Genomic DNA, 26,819 nt, shown 5'->3' with positions numbered 1-26,819 from the left:
GGACCGGACCGCCTTAGGTGAGTATTATAAAAATCTTTTTTACGGTATACAGCGCAGCCTGGGCTCGTATGTACTGTATTCTAGAATGCTGTATATAAGGGCTCAGTGGTGGTGGCCGCACCTTATAGTCGCCAAATCTGGTGACAGGTTCCCTTTAAATCACAAGCACTTCATATATGTAGGGTCCTCATGACACAGCTACATGGCAATTCAACCACATAATGTAAACTGACAACTAGTACTGTACATGGTGTCTCCAATCAACTAGTGTGTATGGTTAACTTTGCATAGGTGAAAATAATGCAAAGCATAAATAATTAATTTCAGAAATGAGCAAATTGATTGGCAGAATCCTGGTCCAGTGGCCACATCAGAAGTCCGTAGCTGCAGGATGAGAGCCCAATGAACTGCCTCCTACGGGCCGGCATCCCCAGTGCCTCTTCTAATTAGTAAGCTCGGTAGGTGCAATATCATGCACTGGGTCTACAAATCAAAAGCGTCGATGGAGATTCCATCAGGTAGGAGGGCTCCTACCATACAGCCAGGGACTACTGATGTGGCCAGTGGATCGGGGTCCTGTGAACTTATTTGCTTCTTGCTCCTTAATTTCTGTGCTTTTGTTCTTGTTCTTGTTGTGTCAAATATTGTGAGAGTGCAGAAATTCCCAGTTACTATTATTGTTATGATTGTTGTCAGGTTCAGCTTAGGCATAGTTCACACATCTTATCGCTAATTTCACAGATAGAACTTGCATTTATTCTCTTCTATGAGTGCTTTCAGGAAATTATTTTTAAGGTGGCAACAGAGGTATCATTGTGGAGAATTTCTTGATGTATTTTATTTAATGGACACCTTCAGGTTTATCGGCAACAATTTATCAAATAGTTTTGCCAGGATTCTAAAACAGAACTAAAATGTTGCAAAATTTTAGCGCAACTCAGTTGTATAAAAAAGTTGTGACTTTTTTTTGTTATGCCATTCCTACCCATCACTCGCGACTGTGAGCAGAGCTTAACCTGTAAAACCATGGCCAACAAATTCATGATAATTTACACCAGATAAGTGGCGCTCATTACAACTGAAATGTACTCCAGTCCCTGATTTGGAATTTATATTGTGAAGTGGTGCATGGCAGTTAAAAAATGCGACACATTTTTCAATCTGTTAAGGCAAAACCACTTACATGTATGTGATTGTGGGAATGATCGTGTATTGAGAGGGCTCAGGAGCTGAGCTATCTCCTCACATGTGTAATGCCGGTTACGGTAATGTGTCTAATAGCCACAGCCGGATGTGAGCTCTGAATGCTGCTGTCAACCATTTAAATGCAGTTGTTTAATTTCAGACAGTAGCGTATAAATGGAAGGCGCGCTTATGCTGATGCACACTAAGGATAGGCTATCAATAAAGTAGTGACCAACCCCTTTTATTGGTTAAAAGGCACAGACCTCTTAATGACTTGGTTGCATCTTAGTCAATTATGCCAGTGTTAATGAATCATGGTCATAGTATCTAAAATTGGCTGTGAACTCTCATGTGTTTTTGAATGTTCCCATTTACATAGAAAATCATTGTAAACTTTCCTATGCAGTGGGAAAAAAGGATTGCCAGACGTATATCAGTCCTGTGTATGCCTTACGGGCAGACGTTCTCAATGCATGCACCAATTGTATGCAAAAAAAAAATTAGATTAAATTTAAGTTAAAACTGTTAGTGATGTGACTGACAATAGCAGATTGTTTTCAATGAAAACAATTGAACACTGAACTAACCTCGTTTGACGCCAAACCTACTGAACATAATTCTTACAGGATGGCTTTAGAAGGTGCTTAAGACAAATTCTTATTGCACCTGTATTATAGATGTAACACCGGACCCTTCAGAGCTTCATCAGAACCAGAGTTAAATCACCATAAAAGCCTAATGTGATGTAACTCCAGTACTAATGAACTAATGGAGGTCTGGGTCCTATAATTGTCATGGGGTATGTACTGACAGAACACTGGCTTCTAGGCTGGCCCTCAGACTTAGGACCCTGCGCTGTCACTTATCTCGGAGGTAGGCTTGATGGTAGCCAGGTCCGAGCCCCCAGCGTGACCCTGACTCCTGTCCGAGCCCAGATCTTACTGCCTCCACCCTGGGAGCGGGCTGGAAACCCAGTAACAAAACCCCACAGAAATTACACGAACAAGGGTGAACAAAAACTCGTATACACTCCGCTCAAATACAAAAGAGAGACAATGTGTACAAGGGAATAAAGCAAAGGGTAGGGGGTAACCGTACAACAGGGGAGCTCTCACACCACACAAAATAGCAACTTGACGGCCATGCTGAACTCGTTGTGCCTGCCCTCGTTGGATCACAGACATTACCTAGTTTGAGATCTCCCAAGTATCAGCATGGGAGACTGTTTGGGAATCCCCAGTTCTGGAACAATAGCAACTGTAGATCACCATGAACTGGATAACCACAAAGACTGGGATTACTGGAGCTACGCTGAAACTATCTTCAGCAGTCTCCGATCACAGTCCCCAACCTTAAATAGGAAGAGACCAGCTGTGGATGTTAATCAGCAACCTGACTCTAAGAAGAATAGCACACTGCTCCAAAAGGATGAACTCCTGCATGGCTGGGCAGTGAAATAACTCAGCTGATGCCCGGCAGTGCTGAGCATTTAAGAGAGATCAAGTTGCCTGTCGGACTCTGCAATGTGAACAGAGTCCGACGCCGTAGCTGTAATCCGCGAGTGCGGCTCCGGACAGCGCATGACAGTAATACAGGGGCAAAAAAAAAATCACCCATATTTTGCTTGTCCGGTAACTGCCTAAATTGGAGTTTACTATGAGAAGGAAATCGAGTTTTTTCTTTTTTACTAAAACTCAGTTCTACAAGCTATGAACATTTCTGAAAGAATAAAATAAATTTGTTTAAATGTATGAGTCTGGAAGAAGGTAGAAAGTGATTTAGTAAGATCTATTACTCCCCAAACAACATTGAGACCCATCTCCAAAAGGAGAAGACATGAAAACCTAGTGGAACTTCTCAGAAATGGATTGCTGGCCAAAATTACTTTAAGGGTACTGCCACAAATCACAAAACATCTTGGATGAACATCTCTAGAACAGAAATGGTAATCCTTTCTCCATGATGCCATGAACAATAAATACATGGCTCAAGCAGGAAAGCAGGATTCATGGGAGATTAGCAGGGATGAAACCATTGCTATCAGTGCTTGTCTCACATTTGAATTCAAGAAAAACATCTGGATTATCCCCAAGCTATGTGGGATAATCTTCTGTCGACACATAGGTTAAAGGTTGAACTCTTTGGACAACACAAGGTCCCATTGTATTGGATGTAAAACAAATACAGAAGACCAGTCATGAGTGGTGGTGGTGGTGGTGGTGGTGGTTGGGGTGGTGGTGTGATATTGTGGGATGCCTGGCTGCTTCAGGAGGACCTGCACAACTTGAAAAGTGCCTTAAGATGAAAGTCTGGTCTCCCATGTAGGTCTTTGTACCTACCATTGATTTCAGTTCTTTGATCTGTTCACATTTTCTAAACTTGTCTTTTTTATTTTCTAAGAGAATTTTACTTGGATTGCTCAAGTGTTTAAGAATTGATATATCCGTGTCTTGACATGTCGCTATAATTACATATAATTAAGCTTCTTCATTTTGTTATCATTGCTCTGATGAACAGGATATCCCTTTTCAATTTAAGTAAGTAATTCTAAAAATAATGATTGCACCTCCTGTCTCAAAAACAGCTTAGAGGCATAACATTCGTTCCGCCTCACCCTGTGTGCACTTTTATCCTAGTAGTTTGAACTCCCAGTAGACCATTTGTTTTGTTATTGTAAGTCTAGAAATAAGGGATTTAGCTAAGAGCAGTACATCCGACCAGCCACTCTATTTTCTTGTACAACTGGGCAGATTTATCATTGTATATACAGTTGTCTTTTGTTTTAAATACACTAGAAAAAGTGCCTCTTTATTGGTTGTTTTTAAGTTGAATGATTTTGAAAAAGTTGATAGGCATTAATTTCTCTTTTTTTTTTTTTTGTATTCTACATAGGTGCATATACAGTTAGTTCCAAAAATATTTGGACAGTGACACAAATTTTGGCATTTTAGCTCTTTACCAATACATATTCAAGATACAGTTATATAATCAATTTAGATTTAACGTGCATATTATCCTCTTTAATTTGAGAATATTCACATCCTAATTGGAGTAAGGGTTTAGAAATTATTGGTCTTTCTATTTAGCTGCCTCTTTTTCAAGGGTCCAAAAATAATTGGACAGTTATCTCAAAAGCTTGATAATGGACTATTCTCTCATTTATCCTTTCTACACATCAATTACATATCAGTTGTTTCATTTTAAATCACAGATATTGGCGTGCAGAACCCAAATCAAAAATTCGGTCACTGTCCAAATATTTCTGGACCTAACTGTATATTAATGCACCAGTTCCATTTTATTAGGTTATAATTGTTTAAAGTTTCCCTCACAAGAAATACCGTACTTTGTGCACAATTATGCAATTTATATTTTTGAGGATTAATTTTATTATTGAATAAATACATTGCTTTCAGTCAATCCAAACGGTCAATAAACCTGAAACTTGAATATTTAACGGGGTATTCTCATCTGTAAAATCCTGTCCCAATATGTAGTAGGTATAATAATAGCAAATAAAAAAACAAGAGAATCAAGAGTATATGTGCAAAATATAGAATTCTTTATAAGGCTATGTGCGCACGTTGCGTAATTACATGCAGTTACGCTGCGCTTTGTAGCGCAGCGTAATTGCATGCGTCCTGCGTCCCCTGCATAATCTATGGAGATTGTGCAGGGGCCGTGCGCACGTGGCGTCTTAGAGTGCAGCGCTTCGGCTGCTGCCCGAAGCGCGCGTTCTAAGAAGTGACATGTCACTTCTTCCGTGCGCTTTGCCGGCAGCCCCTGCTCTGTCTATGGGAGGGGCTGCAGGCAGAGCGCATGGAATCGGCTTTTTTTTTTTCACTACGGACATTTTCTGCAGCGATTTGAAGCGCACGTGTGCTCTTCAGATTGCTGCAGAAATTTCTGCAGTGACTGTATGCAGCGTGCGCACATAGCCTTAGAAGATCACAAACAGAATTAATAAAATGAAATGTTAAGAACAACCACGGGAGATAGGGCAGTACATGATGTATAGTGGGCAATGGTCCCCAGTACAGTATTCGTAGTAGTACAGGTAGACCCTCCACAGACCACAAATAGTAAAAATAAATAAACTTTACCATGGATGATATTTCACATTAGAGTAAAACCTTGTGGATGAGGGGAGAATATAATTTTTAGGCACTACCCAGAAAAACCATGAATACCTAAAGTGCAAGTGCAACTAAAGAAATAAAAAGCCTAATCCCACAACATCATGAAGCCCCCAACCAAGGAAGGGGGATACATGATGTCTAATGGGGAATGGTCCCTGCAAAAAGAATTTTATATCCCTCGACAGTTCACTAATAGTAGACATGAAATTGCTTCAATGACAAAAATATTTAGCATGAAAACACCAAATTGTGGACACAGATAGGATATGAATTACAAGAAAACAAGGACCATAATTACCTAAAGTGCAAGGGATCTTCCTCCTTGAGAAAGCAACAGTACCTTTGCGAAACGCATGTTGGTGATGATCCTGCGCTCCTGGTCTGGGGGTTTCGTACTCATGTGGGATTAAGCCTCTATATTTTCCTTGCTGCACTTGCACTTTAGGTACCTTGGCCTTGTCCATGAGCGCTTGTACTTGTACTTCTTGGGCACTCCAGAAAGGTTGCAGTTCTGGAATATGACAGCACTGATGAATAATCGGTTCCTGGTCACTTCACTTTTTACTTTTTGCAACAAACCTTTTGATGGTTCTGTGATCATGCTCCAATAGCTTTGCAATTTCAAGAGTCCTGAGTCCCTCTCTAAGGAGCCCTTCACACATCAGTGATTCTGGTACGTATTTTACTGTTTTTATACGTACCAGAATCACGGACATTACGCAGACTCATTAAAATCAATAGGTCTATATAGTTAACCCAGTCACGCTAAAATTAAAACCATTTTCAGACCTACGATATCAACATAAATGACCCTTTCATTTTACTTCTCATACCAGCAGATAACAGACTATTTTTCAGACATTATGAGACAGACGGGGGTACATCGCCCCACGGCATTTGAGACCCTCTGTCCAGAGGCTTAATCTCAGCCATTTATGGCATATTGGCAAATGGGAACCTTTCAGATCCAGTGAAGCCACATACATGAAGAGATGGGAGTGTTGGGCCGTCGACCTCTGCCAGAGGCACTCTGGTCAGTAGTGTGGTCTAGGACATTTCGGTCCTCAGTTAGCACTCTTTACAAGGAAAACCAAGTCAAGGTTCTTATGACATGGTATCACACCCCAGAGCTCCTGCACAGCTTTAACCACACCTACCCTGATGTCTGTTGGAGATGTGGGAACGGTGGGGCATTTTTATACCACATATTCTGGACATGTCCGGGTATCAGTGGATTTTGGGAGGAGGTAGAATCCCTGATAGGTAGATTGGTGAGTGGAGGAATAAACAGAGACCCTGTGGTGTGCTTGCTAAATGCCCTCCCGTCATCACTAAGAAAATCTATAATAAAGCTTCTGCTACACATTCTCACAGCTGCCATATGTCTAATATCACTGTTTTGGAAGAGGGTAGCCCCGTCGTCTGTCTCAGATCTGCACAACCGGGTAAAGGATGTCAGAACTATGGAGCAGTTGACAGCTCAGCTCCATAATACGATGGATGGGTTCATTTCGACATGGTCCCTGTGGGATTCTCTTGTGGACACCTACCAGATCTGATGGTCTGACGGGGTGGGTCCCCATTGGACCCACGGGGCTGGGAATGTATTCTTTGTATTCAATGCATTCGTTGTATATAGGGTGGAGAGAATGTATTAATGTATCACTGGAACCTATTAGTGCAACATTGACTCTTTTCTCTTTTCTTGGCCAAAGATAAGGCATAGATTTGCTCATCCTTCATTTGACTCTGTTAATATGTTTATTACACACTGTATTTGTATGCATACCTGGGAATGTTCTCTTTATTTCTGTAAATGTTTTATGGTTGTAAAACACTTCAAAAATTGTTTCCAAAATAAAAAGTTGATTAAAAAAAAAAAAAATCAATGGGTCTGCGCACACATCAGTGATTTCTCGTGTTTCCATGCAGCGCACATGTGTGCCCGTGTGTTCCGCATGGAGATAAGTCCATTTTTCTGCGACATCACTGATGTCACATGGACCACATAGTGGTGTGATCCGTGTAACACTTACCAGAAAAAAAACACGTATCTTTGAAATAAAATGATTTTTTTACTCACCCATCTCCAGCGATGCGGTCTCCAGCTTCAGGCCGGCTAATTATGCTCATGAATATTAATTGCACCGTGACCCGGAAGTAACAGCAGCGGTGATGCAGCAGCCGGAGACAGGAGAGATGGAGAAATCAGCACCACAGACAGCAGCGGTATGGACAGGTAATTATAAGTGCCTGATCTCCATGTGCTATCGCAGATAGCATATGGAGAACACGTGTGCCAAAACCACGGCACACAAAGGGCCATATACGTCTTTAACATGTCAGCGAAAAACGTGTGTGCTTTTTACTAACGTGTGAAAGAGGTCTAAAGCCCACTTTACACGCTTCAATATATCTCACAATCCGTCGTTGGGGTCAAGTTGTAAGTGACGCACATCCGGCATCGTTTGTGAGGTATCTGCGTGTGACATCTACGTGCGATCAGGATTGAACGCAAAACCGTTGATCGCAAACACATCGTATCTTTGTCTAGAATTGAGCGTTTTGTTGCTAGAACCTAGTCAATTGTAACGTGTGACATCCCTCATACGATTCTGGTGTCTGAGGCTATGTGCGCAGGTGTGCGCTCTGCACCGCAGCTTAAAAAAGGTCCGCTTCAGAGCGCAGCTGAAAAGCTGCGTTCTGAAGCGCCTCACAATGTCTGTCATTCACTAATCTCTGTCAGTCGGTCACTATCTCTGTCCCTCACTCTCTGTCCATGTCAGTCTATCCCCCTCTCTCATATACTCACCGATCCCCCGATCCCCGGCGCTGCACGGCATTCACACTGCTCCGGCGGCTTTTACTGTTTTGAAAAAGCCGGCCGCCCATTAAACAATCTCGTATTCCCTGCTTTCCCCGCCCACCGGCGCCTATGATTGGTTACAGTGAGACACGCCCCCACGCTGAGTGACAGGTGTCACACTGCACCCAATCACAGCAGCTGGTGGGCGTGTCTATACTCTGTAGTGAAATAAATAATTAAATAATTAAAAAAAACGGCGTGCGGTCCCCCCCAATTTTAAAACCAGCCAGATAAAGCCATACGACTGAAGGCTGGTATTCTCAGGATGGGGAGCTCCACGTTATGGGGAGCCCCCCAGCCTAACAATATCAGCCAGCAGCCGCCCAGAATTGACGCATACATTAGATGCGACAGTTCTGGGACTGTACCCGGCTCTTCCCGATTTGCCCTGGTGCGTTGGCAAATCGGGGTAATAACGAGTTATTGGCAGCCCATAGCTGCCAATAAGTCCTAGATTAATCATGTCAGGCGTCTCCCCGAGATACCTTCCATGATTAATCTGTAAATTACAGTAAATAAACACACACACCCGAAAAAATCATTTATTAGAAATAAAAAACACAAACATATACCCTGGTTAACCACTTTAATCAGCCCCAAAAAGCCCTCCATGTCCGGCGTAATCCAGGATGCTCCAGCGTCGCTTCCAGCGCTGCTGCATGGAGGTGACCGGAGCTGCAGCAGACACAGCCGCTCCGGTCACCTCCACGCAGCTAATGAAGACAGCCGTGCGATCACCTGAGCTGTCAGTGAGGTTACCCACTGTCACTGGATCCAGCGGTGGCCGCGGGTAACCTCAGTGACAGCTCAGCTGATCGCGCTACTCACCTCAGTTGCTGCGCGGAGGTGAGAGGAGTGGCGGTGAGTAGCGCGATCAGCTGAGCTGTCACTGAGGTTACCCGCGGCCACCGCTGGATCCAGTGACAGCGGGTAACCTCAGTTAGTTGCGCGGAGCACACAGACATGCATGTACGCCCCACGGAGACACAGTCAGTGAAAAATCACTGATGTGTGCGCAGACCCACTGCGTATGTCAGTGATTCTGGTATGTATAAAAACTAGTACATACGTACCAGAATCACGGACGTGTGAAAGAGGCCTAACTTGTAGTACTCTATTCAGAAAAGTTAGTAAGGATATAACGATCAAGAATTGAAGAACCCTTTGTTGAGAGAAGTTTCAAAGGTATCTGAATTAAGCCTGCTTTACACCTTACAATTAGGCATGTCAATTGTTTTTGCCATTTGGGTTTTGCACTGCAAAGCTGAGTTTTTACCCAAATTTCTGCCACAAAAAGGCTGCAGTTTGAACTGCATAGCGGGGTTTAGAAACCCAAATTCCCATAGACTAAGCTTGAAAAGCAGAACACCTCCATTTTGGCATTAAACGCTGCAGTTGAAAAAGCAGCAAAAAAGCAGGTAAAAAGCAACGTGGACATATAGCCTAAAGCATACAATATCATATGCGATGTGACACACCCCCATCGTATGTGCGGCACGTTCAATTTGTTGACCGTGTCGCACAAACGATTAATTGCCGTCACACGTACTTACCTACCATACGACCTCGATGTGGGCGGCGAACATCCACTTCCTGGAGTGGAAAGGACTTTCGGCATCACAGCGATGTCACACGGCAGCCGGCCAATAAAAGCGGAGGGGCGGAGATGAGCGGGACGTAAACATCCCGCCCACCTCCTTCCTTCCGCATAGCCGGCGGGAGCCGCGGGACGCAGGTAAGCTGCAGTTCATCGTTCCCGGGGTGTCACACACTGCGATGTGTGCTGCCTCGGGTACATTGAACAACCCGACGTTCAATTTTTAGGTTTTGAACGGCGTGTATGTGATCAATGTTTATTCGTTCAATCGCAATCGCACGTAGGTTTCACACACTACAATATCACTAACAATGCCGGATGTGCGTCACTTACGACGTGACCCCGCCAACACATCGTTAGATATATTGTAGCGTGTAAAGCCCGCTTTAAACAATAGGAATTTTGGACCTTCTGGCTAACTAGGAGTCATTAAATTTCTCTGCAGCATCAAATTCATAAAGGCTTGTCCCATAAACTCAGGGAAATTGACATGGGCACAATGAGCAATGAACTTGTATGTAGTATAGGGTCTAGCTAACCCCAAGATTACCACAGCACAAGGACCAGTATCGCAAATGAAGCTAGATTCTGAACAGGCTCCACCATCTTTTAAAGAGCGGAGGCAGCTGTTATAGGCCTCCTGTAGCCTGTGAGCCTAGCAGCAACCCACAGGCCAACAGAAATTAACTCCTGCTAGACTGGTCAGTGATAAGCATACAACTGGTTGACACCCAAGTCTGACTGTGCAACTCAGAAGCACCAGGGAAACCACAGAGTAATTTGTGGCTTCAGGGTGAATAGGGTCAGAAGTCGGCATGGCACTTGGTGAGTTAAAAGCTGAACACCAGTGTGACAGTCCTTCTGTCAAGTGAAGGGATCTTGACCGATGACAATTTCTTCCTGCCTGCTTTCATGTGCTTCATTGTAGTGTCGACCTATCCTAAAGTGCTGTGTGCGCATGCCAGATACAGCTGGGGACTTAATGTGTGTTTATAACTTAAAATAAAAAAAAATCAAATCTTTATTTTTATATAGCGCTAACATATTCCGCAACGCTTTACATACATCAATTATTGAATGCTCTCAGTGAGAGGAACAAAATTATAATCTTGTGATACCTTTTAATGGCTAACTAAAATAAAATAAAGTGATGTTACAAAGCAAGGTTTCGAGACTTCTCAGGTCCCTTCATCAGGCTTGGTATGACAAAATATCTGAAGAAACACAAATATATGCACAAACAGAGCAGAGGGATGGCATAATAAAAGACATTTAAATAAACAAACACTGAGCTTAGTAAAGCTGGTGTCACACATAACGACGACGACAACAACGTCGCTGCTACGTCACCATTTTCTGTGACGTTGCAGCGACGTCCCGTCGCTGTCGCTGTGTGTGACATCCAGCAACGACCTGGCCCCTGCTGTGAGGTCGCCGGTCGTTGCTGAATGTCCAGCTTCATTTTTTGGTCGTCACTCTCCCGCTGTGACACACACATCGCTGTGTGTGACAGCGAGAGAGCGACGAAATGAAGTGATCAGGAGCCGCACTGGCAGCTGCGGTAAGCTGTAACCAGCGTAAACATCGGGTAACCAAGGGAAGACCTTTCCCTGGTTACCCGATGTTTACGCTGGTTACCAGCCTCCGCTCTTGCTGCCAGTGCCGGCTCCTGCACTGTGACATGTGGCTGCAGTACACATCGGGTAATTAACCCGATGTATACTGTAGCAAGGAGAGCAAGGAGCCAGCGCTAAGCAGTGCGCGCGGCTCCTTGCTCTCTGCACTGTGACATGTAGCTGCAGCACACATCGGGTTAATTAACCCGATGTGTACTGTACCTAGGAGAGCAAGGAGCCAGCGCTAAGCGCGGCTCCCTGCTCTCTGCACATGTAGCACAGCGACGTTATGATCGCTGCTTCTGCTGTTTGACAGCTAAGCAGCGATCATAACAGCGACTTACAAGGTCGCTGTTACGTCACCGAAAATGGTGACGTAACAGCGACGTCGTTGTCGCTGTCGCTTAGTGTGACACCAGCTTAAGTGAATCATTAATTAGCTTTGATTAGTGATGTGAGAGTTTTATTGTCCAAAAACCATGTAGGATCAGAGGTCTGGTGAATCTCTGGAATAGACTCCTTAGATTTTGTAATGTGCCATAAATCCTTCTGACAGGTTGAGTCCTGTGTCCACAGAGTTAAACATTTTAATGAATTTGTATTCCCAGACCCTTCAATGGCTCTGTGATCTGAAGTTGCCTTTTAATATGACGACTTTCAAATGGTTTATGTTGTATCCTGAAGCACAGAAGTGTTTGGCCACAGGTAAATGGATTTTTTTGTCTGTAATTGTGTGGCGGTGAGATCTCATCCTTGCTCTCAGTCTCTGTCCTGTTTCTCCAACATTGAGGCCCCCAATAGGACATATAGTGCACAGGATTAAGTACACCACGTTGGAAGAGGAACATGTGAATGTCCCAGGAATTTTATAGTCCTTCTGTGTTAGGGATCTGTATCCGGTCTTTGGTCTCTACATGAGTGCAGGTTTTGCAGCTCTTTATATTGCAAGGATAAGTTCCTCTTGGTGTGTCTGAGGGCATTGAACTTCGGATCATGATGCTCCTTAAATTAGGAGGTTGCCTGTAGCACAGCAATGGAGGATCTTTGAATATTGTTTTTAACCGGTTATCCTTGTGTAAAGTGTGGTGAAGTTATGCCATCCCTCTGCTCTGTTTGTGCATATATTTGTGTTTCTTCAGATATTTTGTCATACCATGCCTGATGAAGGGACCTGAGATGTCTCGAAAGCTTGCTTTGTAACATCACTTTATTTTATTTTAGTTAGCCATTAAAAGGTATCACAAGATTATAATTTTGTTCCTCTCACTGAGAACATTCAATAATTTTTCAACTGGCTAACACAGTACCAAAACCTTTTCACTTGTAACTTACATGGATCAGGAACACTGTCCCCATTGGGGCTCACAATCTAAAGTCCCTATCTGTATGTTTTTGGAGTGTGGGAGGAAACCGGAGTACCCGGAGGAAACCCACCCAAATACGGGGAGAACATACAAACTCCTTGCAGATAGTGTCCTTGGTGGGATTTGAACCCAGGACCCCAGCGCTGCAAGACTGCTGTGCTAACCACTGAGCCACCGTGCCGCCACCACTCTTGCGGTTACTGGTGATTCACGATCGTGCATGCGCAATGCATCATCACAGTGAGGACTTATCACAAAGCGCTACGTGTGCATGCTGGGGACATATGTGATACAGATACTCACTTGAAGGCCGGGGCCACACGGGGCACTACTGCGATCCTTGCATGACACTCGGCTCACGCTGGCAGCACAGCAGGAGCTCAGTGTCACTGCGACTGAGGTCCAATCATGCGATCGGACCGCAGCTGCGTGAGGCGGGCCGGCTCTGCGGAGGGGAGGGATGGATTAATCTCCCTCTCTCCTCTGTTGCCGGCTATTGCCATTCTTGCTCTACACTCGCATTACACCGGTGTACTGTGAGTGCAGTGTGATTTTTCTCTCGCCCCATAGACTTGAATGGGTGCGAGAGAAACTAGGATCGCATTACACTCGCAGCATGCTGCGATTGTTTTTTCGGTCCGATTAGGGCTGAGAAAATAATTGCTCATAGGTGCTGGCACATAGGGTAATATTGGTCTGAGTGGAATGCGATGTTTTTATCGCATTCCACTCGCTCCGATTTTCATGCTGTGTCTTAGGCCGAATGTTACCCCTGTTGGGATATGCAGCAATGACTGCTATATATGTATGCATGTATGTATATGTGTGTGTGTGTGTGTGTGTGTGTGTGTGTGTGTGTGTGTGTGATATATATGTACCGCCATGTGCTCAGCAGCCAAGACACTCGGACCCTTTTGGACCCCCAGCAGGAGCTCGCCTTCCACTCAGCTGCTGATTGTCAACATTATCTTGATGATTTACTACCCCTTCCTTCCTTGGACTGGTGCTAGTGATATTTTCTGTTCATTAAAGCCCTGGTTACAAGCAGGTGGCTTGTACTCCTCTGTGGTATTGTTGATGAAGAATTACTGAACTACCTGTGACATCTGCAGATAAGTAGTTCATGCATTTTCCCGCTGTGTGTCCTCCTTGTGTTGTCTATAGTGTTTATCGTTGTTGACGAAGAGCTCATCCCATCCGTTCCCTATTTAGGGCCCAGCACTAGGGATACCTAGGGTCAGGTATCCGGCTTGGCGAATAGGTGCTGAACCTATCTATATTGGTGAGGGACCCCAGGGACTAGTAGTAGGTGTGGTCAGGGATCACCATCTTCCCTTTCCCTAGACACAGAGTTTCCTTTCCCTTTCGCCTCCGTTCAGTTGGTACTTTCCCTGTACCTAGCGAGACACCATATTAGTAATCTGTTGCCATTGAACAAAAACCCTTAGAACTACTTCTAACATGACGCCATCCATGGGTCTTGTTTTAATGTGTGTCATGCTGCAACAATTACATTGCACTAGGCCGGCAAATCCAAAGAAGAGTCTAGGATGGCATCACATAGGAATCATTTCTCGGAGCTCCAGTTCAGTGAGCATATATGATGTGGCTGATTAATTGGGTACTGCAAAACAATCTGTACCACCACTAATGGGGATGAGTAGACCCGTGGAAGTTTGGGTTCGGATGGACTTTAGTTAAAAGTTCAGTTTGGCACCCGGACTTGATGTGAATTTAGCCCCGGACCCTGAACCCCACATAAGTCAATGGAGAACTGAACTTCTATGCTGTGAAATGGCTGCAAAATGGTTATAGTAAGAGCTAAGGGGCTGCAAAAGGATGCAAAATGGGTCCTGCAAAGAAATGGGGATAGGGAATAAATAAAACAATGATTTGGGGTCTTCGCTATTATTGATAATCAGCAGAGGTAAAGCAGACCACTGTGGGCCTCAACCGTCAGCTGTATGCTTTACCTTGGCTGGTTATCAAAAATAGAGTGGATGCCTCACTGTTTTTTTTTTTTTTTTTAAATGATTTAAATAAATTAAAAAAAAACAGCTTGGGCTCTGCCTTTTTTGATAATTGGTGATAATAGAGCAGACTTCTGGGGGCTGGTATGATCAGGTTGGGAAGGCATGTAGTTATTTGGCCCCTCCAAAGCCTAAAAATAGCATATCGCAGCCACCCTAGAAGAGGCGCATCCATTAGATGCGCCAATTCTGGTGCTATGCTCGGCTCTTCCTGATTGCCCTGGTGCTTTGGCAATAGGGCTAATACTTTACTTTGGGGTTGAAATCAGCTGTTAAATGACAGGTGGCATCAAGCCCAGGAGTTAATAATTGATAGGTGTCTATCAGACACCCCCATTACTAGTCTGGCAAGTGTAGAATTAAAAAAAAAAAAAAAAGCAAAAACACACACCGGAAAAAAAATTCTCACAAGCTATTACAGGCCTGCCACTGGCTGGCAGTGTCCTATGGCGCCTTATTCTGAGAATAGCAAGGAGACAGGATGGGACTCAGCACCAATTCCAGGATAGCAAAAATATAAATCCAACGAAAAATATATAAAAATGTAGAAACTTTATTCAATGATTAAAAATCCAAGAAAAACATCATCGGTTCCATGAAAGCATCATGGCTTGACGCGTTTCGGACAGTTGGAATATAGATAAGTCCTTAATCATAAGCAGCTGCCTAGAATAAAGTTTCTACATTTTTATATATTTTTCGTTGGATTTATATTTTTGCTATCCATGAATTGGTGCTGAGTCCCATCCTGTCTCCTTGCTATTGCCTCTACGGACCTGCCTGTCCGGTGGACATCCTGCATCCCACCTGAACTGAGCGGATACATATACGGGTGAGCTGAATAATTTTTTTTCTTTATTCTGAGAATGTTCTTGGAACAAAGCTCCATAGCAATCGATGGAGGTTGTGGGACTTTACACCATTGGATTATGTCAGAACTTTGAGGATTTCTTCTTAATTAATAAATTGAGTTTTTTATTCCAATAAACTATTTTTTTCGTGTCTGTGTCTTTTTCTAACTCTACACGTGCTGGGTTAGTTATGGGAATGTCTAATAGACGCCTATCCATTACTAACTTCTGGTCTTGATGCCAGTTGTCAATTCACAGCTGACATCATCCCCAAAAGTATAACCCCTATTGCCACTGCACCAGGGCAATCAGGAAGAGCCAGAATTGGTGCTTCTAATGTATGCACCTCTTCTGGGCCAACTGCGGGCTGCTATTTTCAGGCTGTGAAGGGCCAAATAACCTTGGCCCTTCACAATCTGATAATACCAGTCCCCAGCTGTCTGCTTTACCTTGGCTGGTTATCAAAAACAGTTGGTACTTCACAACTTTTTTTTTTTTTTAATATTTAAAAGTTTGTGTTCTAGTTCGAGACCCAAACACCATGTGTCCGGTACCAACCCTGAACTTTACCATCAGCTTTGCGCATCTCTAACCACTAATAAAGAGCAACCTACTATATTTACTCCATTCTGCCGGTAAAGGGAAGAACAGCTCATTCAAGTTGGAATGATGATTGTACATGATTTTTTTTCCAAATGCATAACCCATCCTGGGTGGTGAGGTTGCTCCAGTCTCCCATTGAAAGTCTGGTAAGTGAGCAGTGTCTGGTTTTTAAAGAGGTGTTAATTCTAGCCTCTGGGAATTATCGGTTCCAACAAGATGATTGAGCCAAACCCACTGCTGCTGAAAGAATGAACAGCCCTGGAGAAGAGAGCTTTCTTACATGACATGAAGTAATGTAGCTGTAAAACTCATGTATGAAGCAAATGGGATAAACATGTAGAGACATATTAGAATGAAATACAGCCAGTTAGGTAAGGTTACATGTCTGGTAGTCAGAAGGGTTTGTCAAACTTTTTCATAAGCTGTCCCAGTGATCACATGATTGCTAAGCACAAAATGTATAGGGGATAACTTCAGAAGCTGGAATACCGTAACTCCATAAGAAACGCATAGTGATGTTTCTATTTACATGAAAAGGTGGCTTATATATGATAATTGTACCACTGAAATGCCCATCTTTATGGTGGTAGTGATATCTGGTCAGTGGTTTATAAAAATGTTTCATGTGCTTGCACCCTAAATACTGAGACAAAGTAAAGATTGTACATTGCTGCTTGCTCTGAAGCTATGGGGACATTATTAGTCTAAGTCTTGATTTTATAACTTTATTTTCTTTTACACATTGTAGGGAAAAGAAGGAAGCAAAATAGGAGCGGGGAAGGAGGTGACTGGCGAAAACGGAGAAACGCAATCAGACTTGGAGATGGCCAAACTGTAGAGACCCTCGTTGTGGCTGATGCGGACATGGTCCAGTATCATGGACCTGAGGCTGCACAGAGATTTATTCTTACAGTCATGAACATGGTTTGTATGTCACCATAGGAGACTGGATTTACATACAATATTTATGTTATAATATATGTACAGCAATACTAATCTTTATTTCTATAGCGCCAACATATTTCTGAGTCGTTTAAAATTCAGAGGTTCATATAGAAACCAACATAAGTAACAGTTATAGAAGATACAATTATTAAAGCAAAAATAAAGAAAACCCTGCTTGTAAGAGCTTACAATCTAGCACTAAAACCTGCCTTCAAGACAGAGGCATTTACATCATCGTTGGTTCCTGATGTCATTCTAATACTCAAATATAGCATTCAACTACAAATGGAAGAATAGAGGAATGAAAAATAGCTGGCTCTGTACTTTTATTAATATGTTAAAGGGAATCCGTCACCAGATTTGTCCCCTATAAGCTGCGGCCACCATTAGTGGTCCCTTTTATATACAGGGTTCTAGAATATTGTATATAAGTGCCTAGGCCGATCTGTGGATTGTCAAAAACATCTCTTTTTTTTCTACTCACCTGCGGGTGGTCGGGTCCAATGTGCGTCGCGGGTCTCAGTCCAGCGCCTCCTCTCTTACGATTGCTGTCCTCTTTCCCTCCTTGGTGTGGATGCCATGTCCTATGTCATCCATACAGAGAGGCCGCCATTGTGGTCCTGTGCAAGTGCACTTCTCTCTGACCTGCTGAGGTCAGATCAAAATATTGTAGTGTGCATGCGCGGTCAGTCTTTGACTTTTTCCTGCACATTACAATACTTTGCTCTGCCCACAGCAGGGCAGAGAGAAGTGCGCAGGAGCGTTATGTCGACCTCTGTGTGGATGATCCATACGAAGCAAGAAGGAGGTTGTTGATCACAAGAAGATAGGAGGCGCCAGTCCGAGACCAGTGGACCCCACCACCCCAAAGGTGAGTATAATAAGAGCTGTTTTTTAGTTCTACACAGCGGCCTGTGCTCTTATATACAGTATTTTAGAATGCTGTATATGGCTATGTGCACACAGTGCGTTTTTCGCGGCGTTTTTGTGCGTTTTTCGGGTGCGTTTTTGGCCTCAAAACTGCATGACTTTGCTTCCCCAGCAAAAACGCACCAAATTGCGGTAAAAACGCATGCGTTTTTTGCCGCGTTTATTATTTTTTTTTTATTTTGCCACCGTCAAAAAAACGCAGTGTGTGAACTTAGCCTAAAAGCTGTCTGACATCAGAACTGATTGACATAAAGTACTTCTCCAATATTCTCACTCATACCGGGAAGAGTTGTGGTCCTGTGGAGGCATTTTAATTGAAGACACCTTCTAGACCGTGAGTTGAGCATTGAGCGAACACCCTAAATTAAAGAGAACACATCCGATGAAAAATTCACATAAACTGTTGGGTGTTCAAGCTACAGAAACACTTGAGTTCCATGACTGCGGTCATTTTGGATTTATTACTCTCTAAAAAGCTTTTTACCATAAATCACTAGGTAAAATATATACATTTAGGTTGCGGCAGATGTAAAAGCTGAAAGCTTGCCATTTCATTAAGATGTTAGTAGGATCTAGCCATATATTTTGTACAGAAGAATGAAAAAGTATATTAAAATTGTTTCACTAAGTTTGGCACGTTTATTACACACGTGCCATTGTCAGACACAGATTTATTTAAAGCTGATTGTGGAGCAAAACATGGATTGAATTACCAACATGGCAAGAAATTGTCCAGAAGATGTAATTTAAACCCAATGAGTCACTGACATCAGCAAAGCTGGGCAGACAAGAGAATCAAATTGGATATGTTTACAATGCAGTCAACATTAAAGAAAAGCCAACGTCATAGTTGCCAACTTTTTTAAACAGTCTTGTAAGGGTCGCATGAAACATGCCTCAGAATTTGATTTTACCCAACTGTGCCCCTTTCCCCTGTTTTCTGCCCTATGAATGTGTGTGAATGGGGTCAGTCAGATGACAAAGCTTTTTAGTTTCAAGGCAGTTCTGCTTAAGGAGAGTTTTCAGTAGGCTTCTACAGCACCTGACAGATTTACTAAAGGCCCCGTCACACGCTACGATATATCGGGCGATATGTCGTTGCGATCACGGAATTTGTGACGCACATCCGGCATAGTTAGAGATGTCGTAGCGTGTGACACCTCAGAACGACTGTTAACGAGCAACAATACCTTATTGTTGCTCGTTGACACGTCGTTCATTTTCATAATGTCGTTCCTCCTTCTGCGCGCCGGTTGTTTGTCGTTCCAGAGGCAGCACACATCGCTAAGTGTGACACCCCGGGAACGACTAGCACAGCTTACCTGCGTCCCGCCGGCAATGAGGAAGGAAGAAGGTGGGCGGGGTGCTCTGTCCCCTCATCTCCGCCCCTTCGCTTCTATTGGGCGGCCGCTGTGTGACATCACTGTGACGCCGAACGTCCCACCCCCTTCAGCAAGAGGATGTTCACCACCCACAGCGACGTCGTTAGGGAGGTAAGTACGTGTGACGGGGGTTAACGACATTGTGTGCCACGGGCAACGAATTGCCCGTGACGCACAAACGACGGGGGCGGGTGTGATCGCACAATATATTGTAGCGTGTAACGCCGTCTTAAGCCTTCTTGGGGTATGTTCCCACAATCAGTGTTTGTTGCGTTTTTGACACTGCACAATTCCACACCTTAGTCTACTTGCGTTTTTTCCTTGCGTTTTGTGTGCCTTTTTTACTACATGCGATTTTTTTTTTTTTTTTTTTTTTTTTTTTTTTTTTTCCTCCTTGCGTTTTTATATATATAGACACAAGAGCTACTGTACCACATAATAGCCTTATACTAAAGCTCCAGAAACAAGGACTAGGGGAAACTATATGCAACTGGGTAAGGAATTAGCTAAAAGATAGGAAACGAAGAGTAGTCATAAATGGTACATTCTCTAAATGGGCTATAGTCAGCAGTGGGGGCCGCAAGGATCTGTGCTAGGACCGATTCCTTTTTAATCTCTTTATTAATGATCTTGTGGATGGGATTGATAGTAAAGTGTCAGTCTTTGCTGATGACACCAAACTATGTAGGATATTAAAAACTGACCTTGATAGTACAATATTACAAAAAAATCTTGATAAGATGTCAGAATGGGCAGATACTTGGCAAATGAGATTTAATGTTGGTAAATGTAAAGTAATGCACCCAGGGCGGAGTGATCCTTTAACTGCGTATACATTAAATGGAAGTAAACTCGGGACTAGAGCTGATCGAACGCCCGAAAAACCGGAGCCGGCGGATCATTGACAGACTTAAAAATAAGTCCGATCCGCTTCGGAATCCGGTGCCCATATAAGTCAATGGGGACCGGAATCCGGAGATTAAAAACGTTTGTGGAGGTGATGGGGGGTAGGAGCGCGCGCAGTGTACTCACTGACATGGCGGCACATTTCTTCCGCGTCACGTTTTTCTCTTCCGGAGCCGACAATTCAATATTCATTGTTTGCCCGCCCACCTGCGCGTGTCATTGATTGCAGTTAGACACGCCCACACCCTGAGTGGCAGCGTGTCAGCTGACTGCAACCAATCACAAGCGGCAGGACGGCCATTGGGCGGGGAAAGCAGTGTATCCGTTGCAAGTGTGACTCCGGCTTTTTTTTTTTGTTTTATGTAAATAAATAATTTAAAAACCCGACGTGCGGTAGCCCCTAATTTTTATCCCCAGCCATGGTAATGCCAGCTGGGGGCTGGTATTACAGCCCGCAGCCGCCCAGTATTGCCGCATCTATTAGATGTGGTAATCCCGGTACATTACCGGCTCTTCCCGGAGTCGTGATGCGGTGCCAGTCTGGGTAATAGGTTTGTGATTGCATGGGCATCTGTGAGATACCCGCATCACAAACCTGTAAATGAATGTAAATAAACACACAGAGCAAAAATCCTTTATTTAGAATAAAGTACAAACGCGCCCTCATTCACCATTTTATTACCACAACACCCTGCAGCTCCGGCGTAATCCACACGTCCCACGGAGACACATCCAGCTCTGCTACATATCACACAGCTAGCAGCCGTAAAGCACGGCTGCTAGCTCTGAGTGTAGACACTGACTGAGCAGAGGCTGTGACAGGCTGTGACATTCTCCCCTCCGCAGCTCCAACCCCTCCCCTCCTCAGTGCCGGCTCGCCCACCGCAGCAGAGGTCCGCTCTCACTGACCTCAGTAACAGGGAGGGAGACTCGCATGACACTCGGCTCTGCTGTACTGCCAGAGTGAGCCGTGTGTCATGCAATGGAATCGCATCAGTGTAAAATCGCACCGGTGCACGCGGAGACACAACGGAGGAGATGTGGGGAGAAAGTGCTCCCTCTATAGTCTCCGCTCCTGTGATGCGGTTGCAAGATCGCATCACAGTCGCATGACCCTCGGCTGACACCCGCAACAGAGGGTCATTTGCATATCGCTTCCGATGCTGTCGCATCGGAAGCGGTACGCAAGTGTACAAGAGCCCTCAGAAGTGTGGGTGATGCAATGTCAGACTCGTGCGGGTCTGACAGGACATCATACCGCACAGTCTGCCACTGTCTGAACATGAGCATGCATGTACCTAGAAACACATGCACGCTCCTGTCAGATGTGTGTGCGGCTGTGCTGCGATGTCAGACTTGTGGGAGTCCCTCGCAAGTGTGACTGCTGCCTAAGATAAACCGCATGATTTTTTATTTTTTTTTTTTTAATTTAAATAAATAATTAAAAAAAAAACAAAAAAAAACGACGTGCAATTTCCGCCCCCAATTTTCATCCCCAGCCATGATAACGCCAGCTGGGGGCTGGTATATTCTCAGCCCGCAGCCGCCCGGTATTGCCGCATCTATTAGATGTGACAATTCCGTTGCGATATCGGCTTATTTTGATTGCCCTGGTGCGGTGGCAATCAAAGTAATAGCAGGGGTTAATAAAAGTGCACGGCTGCTACTAAACCCTAGGTTTGTGATCGCATGGGCGTCTGTGAGATACCCGAATCACAAACCTGTAAATTACAGTAAATAAACAAGACACAGAGAAATCCTTTATTTGAAATAAAGTTCCAGCGCAGCCTCCACCACTTTATTACCCCAACACAGCCCTCCAGCTCTGGCGTAATCCACACGAGATCCAGCGAAGACACATCCAGCACTGCTACATGTCAGAGCGAGCAGCCATAGAGCACGGCTGCCCGCTCTGAGTGCAGCCTATTACTGAGCCGCGATATGCGATGACTGCACGGCAGAGCTGTCACAGGCTAGGGGCGCGTCAGCGAGGCACCAATCACAGATGAGAGGATGGCCGATGGGCGGGGAAAACACGGAAAGCTGTGTGTATGCGATGGACAGTACAGGAAGTGAATGCGCGACCCGAAAGCAGTGTGCCACCATGACACCGAGTCTCGGTAAGTATGCTAATTTATTTCTGATTTTCTTCATTTTCATTAATTGCTGAATCCGGATCATGCACCCGGAATTCCGCGCCCGGGTGCAGCACAGATATAGCGCTGAAACCGCGCGGATCCGGACTTTTACAGTCCGGATTCGCTCAGCACTACTCGGGACTGCAGAACAGGAGAAGGACTTGGGTATTCTCATTACAAATAAGCTGAGCAGCAGCACTCAATGTCAAGCAGCAGCTGCTAAAGCAAACAAGATTTTAGGGTGTATAAAAAGAGAGATTAGATCCCGTGATCCCAACATATTGTTACCCCTCTATAAATCACTTGTAAGGCCACATCTGGAATATGGGATCCGGTTTTGGGCTCCACATTTTAGAAAGGACATTCAGAAGTTAGTCAGTTCAAAGGCGGGCAACTAGTGCAAGGAATGGAGGCCTCCCATATGATGACAGGTTGAAAAAGTTAGATACGTTTAGCTTAGAAAAAAGACATCTCAGAGGAGATCTCATTTATTTGTATAAATACATGTGTGGGCAATATAAAGGACTGGCTCATGACTTATTTCTTCCAAAGACAATACTAAGGACCAGGGGGCATACACTGCGAGTGGCAGAACAGCGATTTCAGCAGCTAAATCGGAAAGTGTTCTTTACAGTTAGAGCAGTCAGACTGTGGAATGCCCTACCACAAGAGGTAGTAATGTAAGATACTATAACAGCTTTTAAAAACGGGCTGGATGATTTCCTCAGTACACATAACATTGGTTATAAATGACTTAGTGACCAAATGTAGACCTGGTGGAGGAAGGTTGAACTAGCTGGACCTAGGTCTTTTTTTTCAACCTAAGTATCTATGAAAAAAAAAAAAAAAGATAAAAAGATCGTTAAATGATAGAAAGATAGATATCTTGCAGAGATATAATTTCACCCCCCCCCCCTAAATACATATTATACACTTGCACCCTTTGATGCCTTTCATTTGGCACCTATGGCTGTTTAGGCTGGTTTAACCTAATAAATAAATAATTGGAAAACAATGACTTGGGGTTACGCCTATTTTTGTAACTAGCAAAGGTAAAGTAAACAGCTACAGGCTGGTATTATCAGGCTGGGAAGGTCCATGTTTATTGGGCCCTTCCCAGTCTAAATATGCCAGCCATCAGCGGCGCATCACATAAGATGTGCCAATTTTGGTGCTTCGCCTCAGTTCTTCGGTAATAGTAGTTGGGGTTGATGTCAGCTATCTATCTAATATATTTCTATCTAGCTATACAGTATATCTTTTTCTATTTTGGGCAACTTACTGTTTGTCCTGCTACCGATGTTTCAACCAACGTTATTGATACCTGTTATGTTTTGTTTAGATACATTTTTTGTTGCATTCACATGGCATAAGCACACTAAAAATGCATATGCCTTTTTTTTACTTGTGGATTTTTGCATCCAATGCAAGTCTATAGGGAAATTTCATACTGAAAACTCTGTGCACCTGCAAGATAAATTGACATGCTGGAAAAAAACGCTCTGCAGGTCAGTTTACACCAAAAAGAAGCACAATGGACATGAGATTTCTAATAATCCCATGCACTTTGCTTGTACAGTAAAATGCTGCTTCAAAAACACAAGTAACACTCATTGTGGGCACATACCCTTGCAGTTCATAAGATCTCCCCCTTCTTGAGAAGCCTCCTGAATGTTCCAGACAAGTTGGAACGTTTGGTAATGTATCAAACTGAATTTGGCAAAATTTGTTATTTAATAAACTGTGAATTTGCCCCCCAAAAAAAGAAATCCTGAACTCAACATTTCCCAAAGAGACTGTCAAGTTTCCACTGGTGGAACGATGCATGGATTGAAACTAGGCCTTCAGTACTTCTAGTCGCAGAAAATGTACAGGAGTAATCTAGCAACCTAAAAGTAATAAGAAAACTAACCAATAAAAAAAAAAATAGATAAAAAAAAAGTGTTTCGAATACCCAATATATTTTGAAAGCTTGAACGGCTGATTGTTCATAGCCAAGAACCTATGATCTATGATTTAGACTCCATTAGGGGAAAATGTTTGCCATTCGTTTTTACCAAACACTACTAATTTTTTGGGGTGGATTTTGATATTTTGATGGCATATTATAAAACATAAAGTCTTAAGTAATCTGTCCCAATGATGGATGACAAAATCTGGAGTGCCATAGATATCATTAAACTTTTGACAATAGTAAATAAATTCCGTGACCCCTCCCCCCTTTTGAGACAACCATTTATACCTGCATGAAAAAGTGGTCTTCTATGGGTGCAGTCTGCTTAAAGGAGATGGCCAGCATGCATAACATATGGCGCAACTGAAAATCTGTATTGAGAGATGTTGCCTAAATTAAGGGGTGATGGTCGTATTTTGGAGAGGTTTCGCTGTATATTTGGCGGATTGCATGACTGTATTGTCATGCGGTGTGCGTAATATTCATTTTCATTCCTGTATATCTATACATAAGATGGATGCTCTATTTAAATTCTATAGCAGCTGTTTAGAAGTGTCCACGAAATCAAGTCCCCGACTGGAATGTCTTTCAAGTTTAGTTGCTTTTTTCATTGGCCAAAGTGATGTCAACCGAAACACATAAATAAACATATAGCCTATAAACACTCAGATCAGTTCTGAATGACCATAACTAAGATCACCCTAGGATATTTCGGCCACTGCTTTGGATTCATGACTGACATTTGACTCATGACATCTTCTGCTCTACGGTGTAAGATTTCCTTCAAGCCAGACCCCTGGAGCACACAACATATTTAGAATCTGCAGTTTTATTCTTTATATGTAATGGAAACATTTCTCATTTAGATAATGACAGTCCTGTGTAAAAGTCCATGTTCCATTTACTAATATTGCAGGTATCCGTAAGTTTATTTTAGGATTTTGTATACAATCCTATTATCTTGTAGAATTCATTCTCAGGTTAGTTTTGGGGTTGTCCTTTCTAGAAATAGGATCATATAGGGCTCACAATATTTGATGAATGTTCAGGCCAATACATCCATGTCGATGCATGCTGGGGTCCTGCCAGTGCCAAACAGCTATAGTGAAAAGGGTGATGAGGGGCGGCACATTCAAACAACAGTTAAAATCGAAGGTTCTTTATTGAAAATCAATTAAAAAACATGGTAATGTAATGGTAACTTGACACATTTCTGGTGCAATATGTATCCTTAAGGCTCTTGTCCACTTGCGATTTCCATGTGCAAGTGCGATCCAATAAAAAAATCGGATCGCACTCGTACCAGTGTTAAGCTATGAGGCCGTGTCCTCTTGCTAAATTTTGAATGATACGACTCGTGCTCTCGGTGAAATCGCAGCATGCTGCAACTTGCACCGAGTCTCAGCTCTCGCACCCCCATGCAAGCCTATGGGAGCGAGAAAAAAAATCAGAATGCGGGTGGCATACGCAATGCCATACAGATGGCATACGCATGTCACATGGATCCTTGACACTTGCATACCGCGTCAGACTGCCTACCGGAGGAATCTCCAGTAATACCAGTCCTGGCCGCAGTTACATGCACTGCACTCCGGAGCTGTCACCTGAGCTCCGGAGTGCAGCCTGGACTGTACAGCGAGCGCCGAGTGATTGATTCCCCAGCGATTGCTGTTCAGTTCATGACAGCTGCAAACAGACCGGGCTGAACTCCGGAGCTCAGGTGACACCTCTGGAGTTCAGTGCAGGTAACCGCGGCCAGGACTGGTATTACTTGAGATTCCTCCGGTAGCCAGTCTGACGCTGCTTGCATAACACTCACATAGCACTCACATGACGCTCGCATGTCATACGGATGCTATGTGAGAAAAAAAAACCCATTGTACACAGACCGTACGCAGGACACTCGACTCACATTTGTAGCCGAGTATCGCAGTGATTTTTTTTAACGCAAGTGGACAAGAGCCCTTACTCATAGTCCATCACAATTTCCACATCTGATCGGACCATCTAATTTTTCAATGGCAAAAAAACATCTATTAGAAACGTCACCATTGTGAACAGTCGCAAAGAGCCTAGCCAATCCTGAATATAAAGAAAAGGCCAGCTCACCACCTGGTTCTATCTCTTATCAGAGTGGAGCAAAGAATCCAGCCTATCAAACGACCACCCATCCGAATGAAATAAACTAATCCAGCTCTTCACATCCAAGGTGCTATTTATTAATCCGTATTAGTGCACATTTTGGCAGTTACAATAAGCAGTGAAAACACTTATTAACATGTTTCAATTGCCGGAGCAATCTTAGTCATGATT

At 43.6% G+C, this 26,819-nt stretch overlaps 1 protein-coding gene across 1 annotated transcript in view; it reads left to right on the top strand.

Annotated features, from left to right (window-relative positions):
* The window catches only part of ADAMTS17 (ADAM metallopeptidase with thrombospondin type 1 motif 17), a 398,711-nt gene that overhangs the window by 21,273 nt on the left and 350,619 nt on the right, over positions 1 to 26,819 (top strand). Inside the window, exon 4 of the mRNA XM_075342840.1 lies at positions 17,000 to 17,175. Within this exon, the coding sequence (XP_075198955.1) occupies positions 17,000 to 17,175 (176 nt within the window). The remainder of the gene's footprint in view (positions 1 to 16,999; positions 17,176 to 26,819) is intronic.

The sequence above is a fragment of the Anomaloglossus baeobatrachus genome, chromosome 4 (genome assembly GCF_048569485.1).
Source record: "Anomaloglossus baeobatrachus isolate aAnoBae1 chromosome 4, aAnoBae1.hap1, whole genome shotgun sequence".
Taxonomy (NCBI): domain Eukaryota; kingdom Metazoa; phylum Chordata; class Amphibia; order Anura; family Aromobatidae; genus Anomaloglossus; species Anomaloglossus baeobatrachus.
The sequence above is the reverse complement of the archived record's forward strand: the minus strand, read 5'-3'. Positions and strand labels throughout refer to the sequence as shown.